Source organism: Anguilla anguilla, chromosome 18 (genome assembly GCF_013347855.1).
Source record: "Anguilla anguilla isolate fAngAng1 chromosome 18, fAngAng1.pri, whole genome shotgun sequence".
Classification (NCBI taxonomy): domain Eukaryota; kingdom Metazoa; phylum Chordata; class Actinopteri; order Anguilliformes; family Anguillidae; genus Anguilla; species Anguilla anguilla.
The window spans coordinates 4,388,428-4,400,234 of record NC_049218.1 but is presented as its reverse complement, the minus strand read 5'-3'; the positions used below and the strand labels follow the sequence as shown (position 1 = coordinate 4,400,234).

At 42.0% G+C, this 11,807-nt stretch overlaps 1 protein-coding gene across 1 annotated transcript; it reads left to right on the top strand.

The window, feature by feature from the left end:
* Positions 1-1,020: 1,020 nt before the first annotated feature.
* On the top strand, positions 1,021-10,743 carry vax1 (ventral anterior homeobox 1). Its single transcript, XM_035399599.1, has 3 exons — positions 1,021-2,128; positions 4,799-4,986; positions 8,631-10,743. The coding sequence occupies exons 1-3, from the start codon at positions 1,912-1,914 to the stop codon at positions 9,180-9,182; spliced, it is 957 nt and encodes a 318-aa protein (XP_035255490.1). The 5' UTR covers positions 1,021-1,911; the 3' UTR covers positions 9,183-10,743.
* Positions 10,744-11,807: the final 1,064 nt, after the last annotated feature.

Here is an 11,807-nt window from a genome sequence, read left to right as displayed (position 1 = left end):
GGACCAAGCAGCACGGTCTGAAGGCAGCTTCTTTCTCTCTCTCTCCCTCCCCCCTCCCTTCTCTCTCTCTCTCTCTCTCTCTCTCTCCCTCTCCCTCCTTGCCCCACTCCAGGCCCTACGTTCCCCAAACACTTTGTGAATGGGGTCAGTGCAACATGTGGCCTTTAAACCCGCCCCAAAGACTGCTGCTTGGCGGCCACACTCGCTGGATTGTTTGTTAATAGTCCAATTAGATAATTGCCACGGTTCCCTCCTTTTCCTCTCCGTTTCCCATAAAGGCATGAATGACAAGAGCAGCGTGAAGAGGGCTTCTGGCCAGCAAGGTGACAAGGAGGGACGGAACATGCTCAGCGCACAAGGCCGCTCCCCTGAATTGAATCATTGTGGCCTAATCAATGGTCTTATTGGATTACTGGCCACTGCTGTTCCCCAAGATATTGTTGCGCTGACAATGAAATAACTTAGAGTGGGCTGGGCGGGTGGGTGGAGGGGCTGGCTAGGGAGGAGGTGGTGGGTGGGTGGGTGGGTGGTTTTTGGGTGGGTGGTGGGGGTGGCGGGGGATTTGGGGGGGAAGGAGTGTAATGAGGGGGGTGTTCCAGAAACACTTTTTTTTTTTTTTTTTTTTTTTGTTCCCAGTTTGCTGAGTTTCCGCAGACCTTCGGCGGAGATTATCTGGGCGCAGTGCGCGTCTCTGCCCGTGAGCGAGCGCGTCTGCAGGAGGGAGGGAAGGAGGGCTTAGCGTTGTAGCGGCTGGCGGCGCGGGCTCTCTGTAGTTCCGCGTACGGGACGAGGCGGTAGGCTGTCTCTGCGCGCCCGCGGGACCGCTGTGGGAGTCGCCGTCGCCACTCCTGAATACCTCAGCTGAAGGGGATTCGGGGGTTTTTTTTTCCCCTCTCTTTCTCTGACTTTTTTCCCTGGTTCTCTTTCTCTCCCCCTTCCCCTCTCTCCCTCTGATTCTCTCTCTCTCACTCTCTTTCTCTCTCTCTCTCTCTCTCTCTCTCTCACACACACGCACACACATACAGATACATACACAGGCACTCACACACACCCACACAACCCACACATACACACACACGCACACACACACACACTCCTGTGATAGCACTGAACCCAGAGAGCTCTTTTGGAACTGGGGGGGTGGGGGAAGGTGGGCCCTCTGATTTGGTGAAAGACGCAGAAAAAGTGATTAAAGTTTTTTTTTTTTCTCGGCGCGCGGGCAGCGAAGCGAAGCGACCGACCGGCCGGCTGGAGGAGGGTAAAATGGCTGGAGCCGTACGGCGGACCGCAGGATGAAGCGTCCGGGAAGTTTTCTGGAAGTCTCTCTCTCCGATCGTTTGTTCCGGGAGCCTTTTCACCGGGCGAGACCAATCACTTCCCTCGATTCCGAGGCTGAGCGGCGTCTGACTGGGGGAGCGGGGCGAGCGCAAACCCCTCTATTAGGACCTGATATATTATCCAAACAATTTAGTGTATTCATGAGGTTACGCAAATGTGGAGGCCTCGAAAATTACCGTAATCAATTGAAAACAGCAAGTGTGCGTCCGTCCGCGGCTCTGATTATTTGGAGATCATCTATCAACTAGATGTGTATGTAATAAGGCAAGGGCATTAAATCGCTCTTGAGTTGCAGTGGTAAGTCCATGATCATTGGGCAAGTGAGTTTGGACAGCAATAATAGGGCATCTAGACAGATGAGGCGAACATCTCCCCCTCGCATTAGGTATCTGACTTTGTGTCTAAAAGGTGCTGTTTATAAGGAGCGACTGATTCACTGAGACAGCACAACCTTCGCAATACTCTCATTTTTGTCCTTTTCTTGACCTGCGGGAAGAAAAAAAAAAAAAAAAAAGAAGAAGAAGAAGAGTTGAAAAAAGACGAACCGGCGCTTCTTTAAGGGGTAAGTGAGGTATGGAGGTTCGATACAATCAGGAGACCGAGGCGGGGATGGTGCTGAAGAATGGACTAAAGGACGGGAAAGAGGGCAAGGATTCCCAGGGAAGCCTTTCCAAATCCTTTCTGAAGGAGCAGCAGGAGTCCTTCTCCGCCGCCGGGACGGTGGAGAGCTGCGAGAAGAGCCGGGCGAACTCGGCGGACCCGGACTACTGCCGGAGGATCCTCGTCCGAGGTGAGAGAGGAGCTGCTCCCGCTGCTTCTTTTCGGCTTAGCGCCGTGTATTTTTAAACAAACATTTACTTTTACGCTTTCCCTAAAACAGGATCCTTCCCTGTGCTGTACTACCGGTTTTATGGGCGATTAGCGTATACTACTGCTACCCCTGAAATGCTGTCACACTTGGGTGCTGGAGCACAGAAAAGAAAAAAACTGGATTCGTATTCGTACGACGTGTTTTTTTTTAATTTTTATAAATGCGTAGCCCTCATTATTGTTTTAAGTTTAAATACAACAAAAAGGTGTAGATGAGGAATTGGTCTTTAAATTTGCACTTGTTTTTATTTTTATTTTTTCTCCTCTGACTTGGCTTCGTATCTTATGCGTTCACGAAAACAGTAGCTACTGAAAATGCATACGCCTCAAGGAACAACGTGGTTAGTGCTGTTGTGGTATGCTGTTCGACCAAAACTTAATTTAATTTGCTGTTTCCTCCCTGTGAAAAGGAACGCTAATCTATTTTTTGTGCCACTTATATTGGTTACTTATACGTAGCTTCCGGGCTTGTCTTTTGTAATTTAAGGAGGAATTCACTATGAATGCATCACAGTAAATATTGCAGTCAACCCTATTGTATTATTTTAATTTAAACCAACATGAGGAATTTTGTTTTAATTTACGATTAATTAAAATAAGAGAGTAGATTATAAATGTGTGTGTGTGTGTGTGTGTGTGTGTGTTTTTTTTTAGTATTTCAGTCCGAAAGGAAGCTTCCGGTTGTCCATTGTAATTTAAAGCAACAGTATGCTGTACAAATGATTACATTTTCTGTTTAACTTAAATGCAACAAATTATTTTCCAAATTGTCTCTGAATAACTGTTTAGCATTTATTTAATACATGAAAAACCAAAACTAAAATATAGCAGAGAATATTTAAAAATACTTTTAGGATTTTATCTGGATTAGGACTGACTTTTTTTTGTTTTGTTTTGTTTTTTAATGTTGTATTTTCCATAATTTACTTTGAATTATTATTGCCAAATTAATTCATCTGAAGATAAAATTGACGGTGTTAAGTGGTACTTTCATTAAGCAGGATTTTGCCATAAAATTCAGAGAGTTACAGAAAAAAACATTATGGAAACCATTTGTCAAAAGGGCTGAGATGCTGTACTTTTTTGCCAAAAATAAAGCCTATAAATGGAAATACTTCAAGCTTATCGGAAGCTATGGTTATAAATGGGCAATACTAAGCCTAAATAATTTTTATTACTAACATAGCTTATTTTTATAAGGGTGCGTTTATCGCAAGTGACTTAAGTGGGTGTTAATGAGAAAAGCAAATGCGTTTACATGCTATTTATTTTTTTTATTTAAAAAGGATTCCAATATTGTTTTGAACCGAGTTCAACTTTCAACATATTTTATATCAGACATAATTAAAACTATGCTTGTACTGATACCTTTCCCTGTGGTAGCTGTATTCCTTTAAGGCCAGAAGTGAATAAACACACTTAATTTACTGGATGTGTTAAACCTACAGTGGCTCAACAGAGGGATCACATGATTAAACAACAATTAACCAGTTTACTCACTGCAGAGCACTGAGACCTGCTCGGCTTTAAGTTTCCTAAGTGAACAATAGATTTCGTGCTGTGGTAAAGTCCAGGTTGTCCTGCCTTTGCAGAAAATAGAGGGAAAAGAGAGTGGCATTCCAGCAGGGAGATTTTTTTTTAACGCAAGAAATTAACTTTCTTTTTTTAAAAATCCGTTAGAACCAAATATTTTTTTCCGAAAGGGTATTTTTCTTAAAAGTAAAAAAAAAAAATGTTTCTTTATTGTCCATTAACGTCAAAATAAAAATAAAATAGGAAGCTTTCTGTTTAATGAAATACCGTTTGTAAAACATGCGTAGGATATAACGGGAGTATACATTGATGTCGGACTCATTTTTATTTTCCAGTTTCTTGTACGGTATGAAAACATTGTGGGTTACAGGCCAGCTAATATTCAGCATGTGCTGTTTAGAAGAAAGTCAAGATATGTCTGTCACATTTGTACATAACAGCCTTCTGTATTTTTATGGCTTAAAAATTTCTTCCAAATTAATGGCGGCTAATTTGGCCTTGAGGAAACTAGACTTAAAAGTACATTTTTGTGCATACATCTTAATACTGGATACACAGGGGCCAGGAACCATCAGTCCAGTGCTCTCATGCTCGATCACCCCATTTGATCATCACAGAATTTTAACAGAACAGTAAACATGTTTTTAAACGCCAAACACATTGGCCAAATATCCTGTTTTATACACACGATGGCCGCTGTTTCGTACAGCACATGCAAATCACATACAGCATGCATTACAGCACAGAAAAATCACATAATCACGATCCTTCTCTTGTGTCGTCTTGTAACCGTGAAAGCCCATTTGCTTTAGCTTGGCTGGATTTATTTCACGGCCACGCGGTAGGGTCTACGTACGGGCCTGCAAGGGATTTACGTGACGTACAGTACGGGACCGTGCTTCAAGCCGACCCCATGTGATCGAAATTAGGTCACGTTCAGCGTTTTTCGCAGAAGTTGTTTGCGTTTTACGGTACCGCCCAATCGCTAATGAGCTCGCGCGGCGTGATGGGGGAGCTGCTGAAGGAGACCGCGGGGTTGTTTTGCTTCGCGTTTCAGATGCCAAGGGGTCCATCCGAGAGATAATCCTGCCGAAAGGGCTGGACCTGGACCGGCCCAAGCGGACCAGGACCTCCTTCACCGCCGAGCAGCTGTACCGGCTGGAGATGGAGTTCCAGAGGTGCCAGTACGTTGTGGGGAGGGAGCGCACGGAGCTTGCCCGACAACTGAATCTGTCAGAAACTCAGGTAACGGGCCATACGTTCCACCCCCCCCACCCCCCACAACACCCTCTTCCCCTACCCCCACCCCCCAGTGCTCCCCAACCCCCCAAGCCTGTAGGACAAAGAGAGAAAAATCCCTCATCGGTAACAGGCTGTGAGATTCATTTCAGCAGTACGCAATGGAATACGCAGAGGCCCAGTGAAATCTTGCAAATCTAATCAGAAAGCTCTAGTGGAGATGTTTTTTTTTGTTTTTTTTTAAATAAAAAAAATAAATACGGTCCAATTGACCCCTGAAAGAGGAGAATCGGGTTTTGTATGCAGAAGCTTTCTGGATAGCCATTGCAAGTGTTCCTCTGTCCTTCACAGAGCTCAATTATTTATTTGGACAACAAATATTTAGATGGAAAATTTTAAATTAAAAATGTAAATTACTCATTCGGTGCTATTTTTGGACAGTCGTTAGCTCTTCATTGCCTGTAGTGATGTAATTTCATTTTCTTTATGGTTCTTTCCAAGGCTAGCATTCTTTCATTTTTTTATTCTTGTGTACCAGTTTCCTCTGCCATCTGATCTCGCTATTGTAAACAAACGATCTGCAGTCATGTAAAATGCTCGATATTCATCTGAGATTCTTGGCTTCTCTTCCGAAGGCGCGGAAGAAAAAGGTTGCGATGGGCTTAGCTCTGGGGGTCAAACAAAGGTCAAACAGTGCCCCGCTCAGCGGTGTCGCGTACGCGCTCGTCATCTGCTCGCTGCTCGCCAGAGACTCGAAGAGCAAGCTACCGCCTCCGTGTATAATTTTCACTTCAAGGGGGGAAAAAATCTACATTTTTTTGGCAGTTTGGCTAGAAGAATGGCCTAGTCAGGCGAGCTCCGTTGTTTTAATTTGCGTGGCTGTCGTACTGTACCTCCATGATATGTTCCAGGGAACGCAAACAAGCATGACTTTGGAACGGAGGTCACGGCGAAGCATTTATTCAGATCTGTTGAATAAGACAAAGGAGAAAACACCCCTCTGCATTTGCACGTATGATTTTTTAAACAAAGCAATTTAATTGGGCCTAACTCACGTGCGTATATTTCACAGCAAACCTACTGTATGAATAGTCCTTCTTCTGTGAGCCTCTGAATAGTGTTTTGAGCATTATAGCGGATGTTTTGTTTGGGCCTGACTATTTATGGTTTTATGGTTCATGAAGTCTGTTTTGTTTGTAATGCATCCAATTTTATGCCGGCGAACAGAATTGTAGTGATTTCAGAAAATTGTATTGACACACTCCTTACAATTACAGTACTTAAAACATCACGCAGTCTTCTTTCACAGAGGACAAAAGCGCTATTTATTTTTTATTTTTTTTTGCCTGTTCAATGCAAGATTCCCTGTTAATTCGCTCAGACGTTTTTTGATTGCCTTTAATCGTCTGATTTCTGCTTCACTTCTTGATGAAGAGGTTTTATCGTGTCGTTGACATTAATGGAAATTAACGTCTCGTATCTGAAACGCTTGATACACTAAATATTGAGCATAGACAAAAAAACGATTACGAACTACGGGCCAGTAAGCGTGAAGAAAAACGAAGTCCGAAGGTGTCTCCGTGGAAATATTTTCCATTCAGACTGAAGCTGACCAACGTTTGTGTTACCGTAACAACCTTCAAGTGTAATCAATGTTAGAAAGAAAAACTGAAAGCAGACCCACAAAAAATAAAAAAGTAGGTGATGATGATTGCTCCTGATTCAGTCTGCCATAATATAAAGCCTTTTGATTGCACTACAACCCCCAAAATGGCATCCCCTGAGGTGCATAAGGAATAATTCATTACGAACAATTTTTGCAAGCAGAGAAGCATGATATGTAACAATAAGTGAATTTGATTATAGCACATGACTCATGGATAGGTGGAGTAAAACTGTTGATTAGAGTTCATTTACTTCTATTGTTTATAATAATAATTTAGAATAATCTGCTTTGACTGCTTAGGGTATGTCAAAAGAACAGCTCTATATATAAAAAATAAATATTTATATTTAATAAATATTCTTGTATAATTTATCAGCTATAAATTTATAGAACAGGGCAACTACTTGTTTACTTAATTATGAGGTCATCTGTCCATTAAAATTAACAATTTAGCAAACGCAGAAAAATGCAAATACACATTTGATAACTTGTAGTTGTACTTTATGTAGTAAATATAAATATATATTACAGTCTCGTCTTATTTTCTGCAAATATGTGTGACCTAGTGGTCCTTGTGGTAGGGTTTATGTGAGCGGACACAAATAAGATGTTTTGATTGCATCATTTATAAATAACGTTTTTAAGTGCACGTTCCATTATTCCTCATCACAGAAATGCACGTTATTGTCATTAAATTGTATGTAAAAATAGTTTTTTTGAATGATTCCTTTTGAATGGTGATTACAAATTACTTTTAAGCAATCCGTATTGTAGCTTCCATTAAAAAACAAGACAAAAAGGAAAAACAATGAAACTTTTTTTTTTGCTGAAATTAATGGAAAAAATATGTTCCTCAATGTTAATCAGTGAATTATATAATTAATGTCAAATTTACTAATCTGTATTGATACGCAAGTTCTTTTTGAGCACTTTGGGTGGAAATTAATGCATTTCTAGAGGACAAAAATTTTAAAAACGGTCAGTTCTGCAGAATAATTGGCTCTGTGTAAAAAACACCTGTGTGCGTCCTTATGTCTTCTTGCCACAATCTCAGTTTTATGGTACCCTTCTGAGTAAAACTGTGTGTATACTGGGGTCTTTTGATTTTGAATTAGCCACGTGGTAAATTCTGTTATATTTTGAACATTTCATGCATTTTCAAAGCCTCTATGCTTTCAAAAGTCTTCTACATTGTGAGGTGTAGTACTTTTTGTGAATTTGCATTGCTCTTATACTGTGCATTGTAAGAACTGTGTTCCACCAGCTTCCATTGTACAAATAAACCAAATTTAAGTATGCATGCAATGCTCATTTCAGCCGAGTTGTTAGTCTCTTTTGATTGCGTAAATCCTTCCGTCTCTGTTTTCATGCCACATAGTCTTTGCTTGCCATAGTATTTTTTTATTTTCAAAACATGCAGGCCCAGTGCTTCGTGTATGTATGAAAGTCATGTTTCAGTTTCTTCAGACTACAAGCCAATGCTGTCAACATTCAAGGCAACAACACAGAAACATTGGTGAAAGTAAACAGACGTTAATCATGATTTGATAAATATTTTATGCGTTATTTTCCATTAGTTTTGTTGAGATTTTCATTTTTGTCTTGAGTGCTGAGCAGTGGTTTGTTGTTTTCGTTTTTAATTTGCTTGTACACTTGGCTGTTTCAGCCTGCAGATGAGGGAGGATGTTTAGCGGTTGGTTTTAGGTTCTTAGGATCTGCGGGTGCTTGTTTTGGTCTCACCAGAAAGGCAGACATTTTATTAGCGCTGTTCATTTGCACTAATTTGTTTTGGTCTGCCCGCGAGGGTAAAGTTCAATTGATTTTGTCTGCCTGAGTGCTAGTTTGTTTTGGTCTTTTCCATGAAGGATGAATATGTTTGGTTAACTTTTTTGTTTTGTTTTTGTTTTGTTTTTGTTTTGTTTTGTTTTGTTTTGTTTTGTCTGTCCCTGTCCGCGTCTCTACCTTTGATTTCGGGCGGCGAAAGGTAAAGGTCTGGTTCCAGAACCGGCGCACGAAGCAGAAGAAGGACCAGGGCAAGGACTCCGAGCTGCGGTCGGTGGTTTCGGAGACGGCGGCCACGTGCAGCGTCCTGAGACTGCTGGAGCAGGGGCGCCTCCTGACCCCGCCGGGCCTCCCGGGGCTGCTGCCCCACTGCGGCGGCGGCGGCGGCGGCGGCGGCGGCGCCCTGGGCTCCGGCCTGCGCGGGCCCTCCATGGGCATCATCGCCAACAACGGCAGCAGCAGCAGCAGCAGCTCGGGGACTGGCGGCAGCCCGCCGTTGCCCGCGGCGACCAGCTCGGGGCCCGCCGCCGCGGTGCTCCCGGGCTCCACGCCCACCCACGGCCTCTTCAGCTTCCCCATGCCCTCCCTCCTGGGCAGCGTGGCCACCCGGATATCCTCCAACCCCCTCTCCATGGCGGGCTCCCTGGCCGGAAACCTGCAGGAGCTGTCAGCCCGCTACCTGAGCTCCTCCGCGTTCGAACCTTACTCCCGGACCAACAGCAAGGAGGCCATGGACAAGAAAGTTCTGGAATGATCTTTTCTCTTAAAAAAAAAAAAAAAAAAAAAAAAAAATCTTTTTATTTTTTATTTTTTAAATTTCACCGTTCTTGTTTTGTTTGTCCTTCGGTTTTGCCTTCTCCTTTCAGTGTCTGTGCCGTGGTTTAATCATTTTGTTACTGTTTCAGTGTACAACTGCACACCGATGCCTCTCAGACAGTGAAGAGAAAAACAAAGACATCTATTCTTATATTTTGGTAACAGGGTGATTTTTCCAAGCTTTTTGCACTAAATCAAAAGTTTTGTTGCCCTGCGTTAATTTTAACACAAAACCGCTTGAAAAAGCAAACTACCAAGAGATTATAAAGGTATGGAAAAGAGGAATTAAATGTTTTCAGTTAACTGTAGCTTTTTTTTTTTAGTGTTTCTTATTTGGAAAAGACTGGGCGAAATATGAATAGTAAAAGAAAAAAGCTTAAAAATATGCCTGTTTCTGTTCTGTTTGTCATCATTGGTCATGAGCTGCAGGGGGAAAATGACACCTGCCTGTCGAACGACTCACGGTGTTATATTGGCTTTTTTTTTTGTTTGTTTTTGTTTTTAAGCGTGTTTCATGTTTTAAACGAACTAACACCACAAATGTACATAGAGGTAGCAGGCCAGCAAACCTGTAAAACCCAGGTCTCAGTGCTGTTGATTTGCAGGAGAGTTGGTAAGAACTCGAAAATGGAGCCGCTCTTATTGAACTTTATGAATTACAGGAAAAAGCTTATTTTTCTAATAACCCTGCGAGTCCTGAGTGGGAATTTGATATCCCCGTCAGCGGGTTCCTCGCTACACGGTAGTTTAACGGTGGTCAGTTGTTATTTTTCATCAAGTTATCTGACCAAACAAAAGAAGAATGTTGTCATATGATGGTTAAACTGTTTGGTGTTTTGTTACATTTTCAATGGTTTGTGAGGGTTCTCAGAATATAATTTCAAAACTAAATCTGTGACCTTTATGTCCTAAAGATGCAGTATTTTACTTTGATTGTCTGTGATTATGATACTAGACTTGTAGTCCTGATTGCCATGTAGAGGAAACGTTTTGGAATAAGCTTCAGCCACTTTCAGCCCTAGCTGGAATGGAACGGAAGGCTGACGTAGTGTAAAGTTTTAGAACTTTTTCCCGCTGCTCACAAAATTGTCCAAGTTACATGGTGCAAAATCACACTTTCTTTTGAAGGCATAATTGTAACCAATGCAAAGTATGATTTTTTTTTTTTTTTGAAGAATTACAATCCTTTTACAAGATGTACATTTCTTAAAGCGCTCTGTACCATTTGTTCTGGGTCAGGAACATAAAAGAAGCAAGTACAATGAAAGTAAAATTATTGTAGTATAAAGAGAAAGACAAATGAGAGTTGTTATTTTATTGTAAATTATTCATGTCTGTAATTAATAGATAATTAGTATATCAGCGCAATGATGAAAGAATGAATGCAAAGGTGGGTCATGAATCAAAACAAAGCTCTTGGTGCTGTCGTCGTGAAATATCTTGAACATTGTGACAATGTGGTTTGAGTGTGGATATATATTATATATATATGACTAAACGAAAAAGTGTCTTTTTTTCATTGCTTGCTTTCCGACGTTTCCGTACGTCGGCAGTGATCGCTGTAACTTTATTCAGTTAAAAGCCAGGAAGAGCATTTTATGTTGTGGTAAATTGCAATGTGAAGAAAAAAAAAAAACATTTCATGAGGAGAAGAAAGGAATTTTTTGGCGGATTAGTCACTTCGCTGAAGGTACATTGTGTCGAGAAGGTCTTCGGATGGCGTCTTGGAATCCGTAATCGCATGGCCATTTTCCATTTCGCTTGTCGTTTGTCTTCTCGCGAAAGATTTTCGCAGCGTTTTCCGACGTAATTTAAGAGGAAGAAAAGGCGTCTGCAAAACGCAATCATGTCAAAGGAGTAATGGCGGGAAAATGGTCTGCCGGTCCGGTGCGTTGTATGTACGCCCCCATGGCCACAGCCTGCGCGGACCTGTAAGGCCAGAATTCATCAACTGCCATAATTTCAAAAAGTTCAGTTACAGTAGCGCGAAGTGAAGGGGGTAACTGTAATGAGGGACGTCGAAAAAAGTGGCCTTGAAAAGTGAAAAACAAATAATAGAGGGACGTTTTTTATGAGCCAGTATTGCGAAAAAGACCAAGGACGGGGACTTCCCTTTTTAGTACGCGTTATCGCCCTGAGGTATGAAGGCGTTCCTTGATGCGAACGGCGTTAACTATGCTAGTCGGACGTCGAACATAAAGGAAGCTACAAATGAAGGAATCCTGGAAGAAGCGTAGCGTGGCAAAGCTGAATGCCGTCTGCTTGAATGGCAGCTTTAGCACCTGTGACACTGCGGGCTCGGTGACCGGAGAAGTCTTTCAAATTTTGGCTAATAACGTGGCCCCTTCGGCTGACTCTGTGAGGGAATTCTATGTGCTGATGGTGATTAGCTTTCCTGAAAAGGTTGATAGTTTCATTAATTAAACGTTGTCCTCAAAGGCAGATGTGTCTGTGTCCTGCAAGGTCGTTACAAATCATTAAAATAATTAAGGTGAAACATTTACTTTCGAGAATATGAAAAGCATCGTTGTCAAAGAATATGACCACCCACTTATGAAAGCCT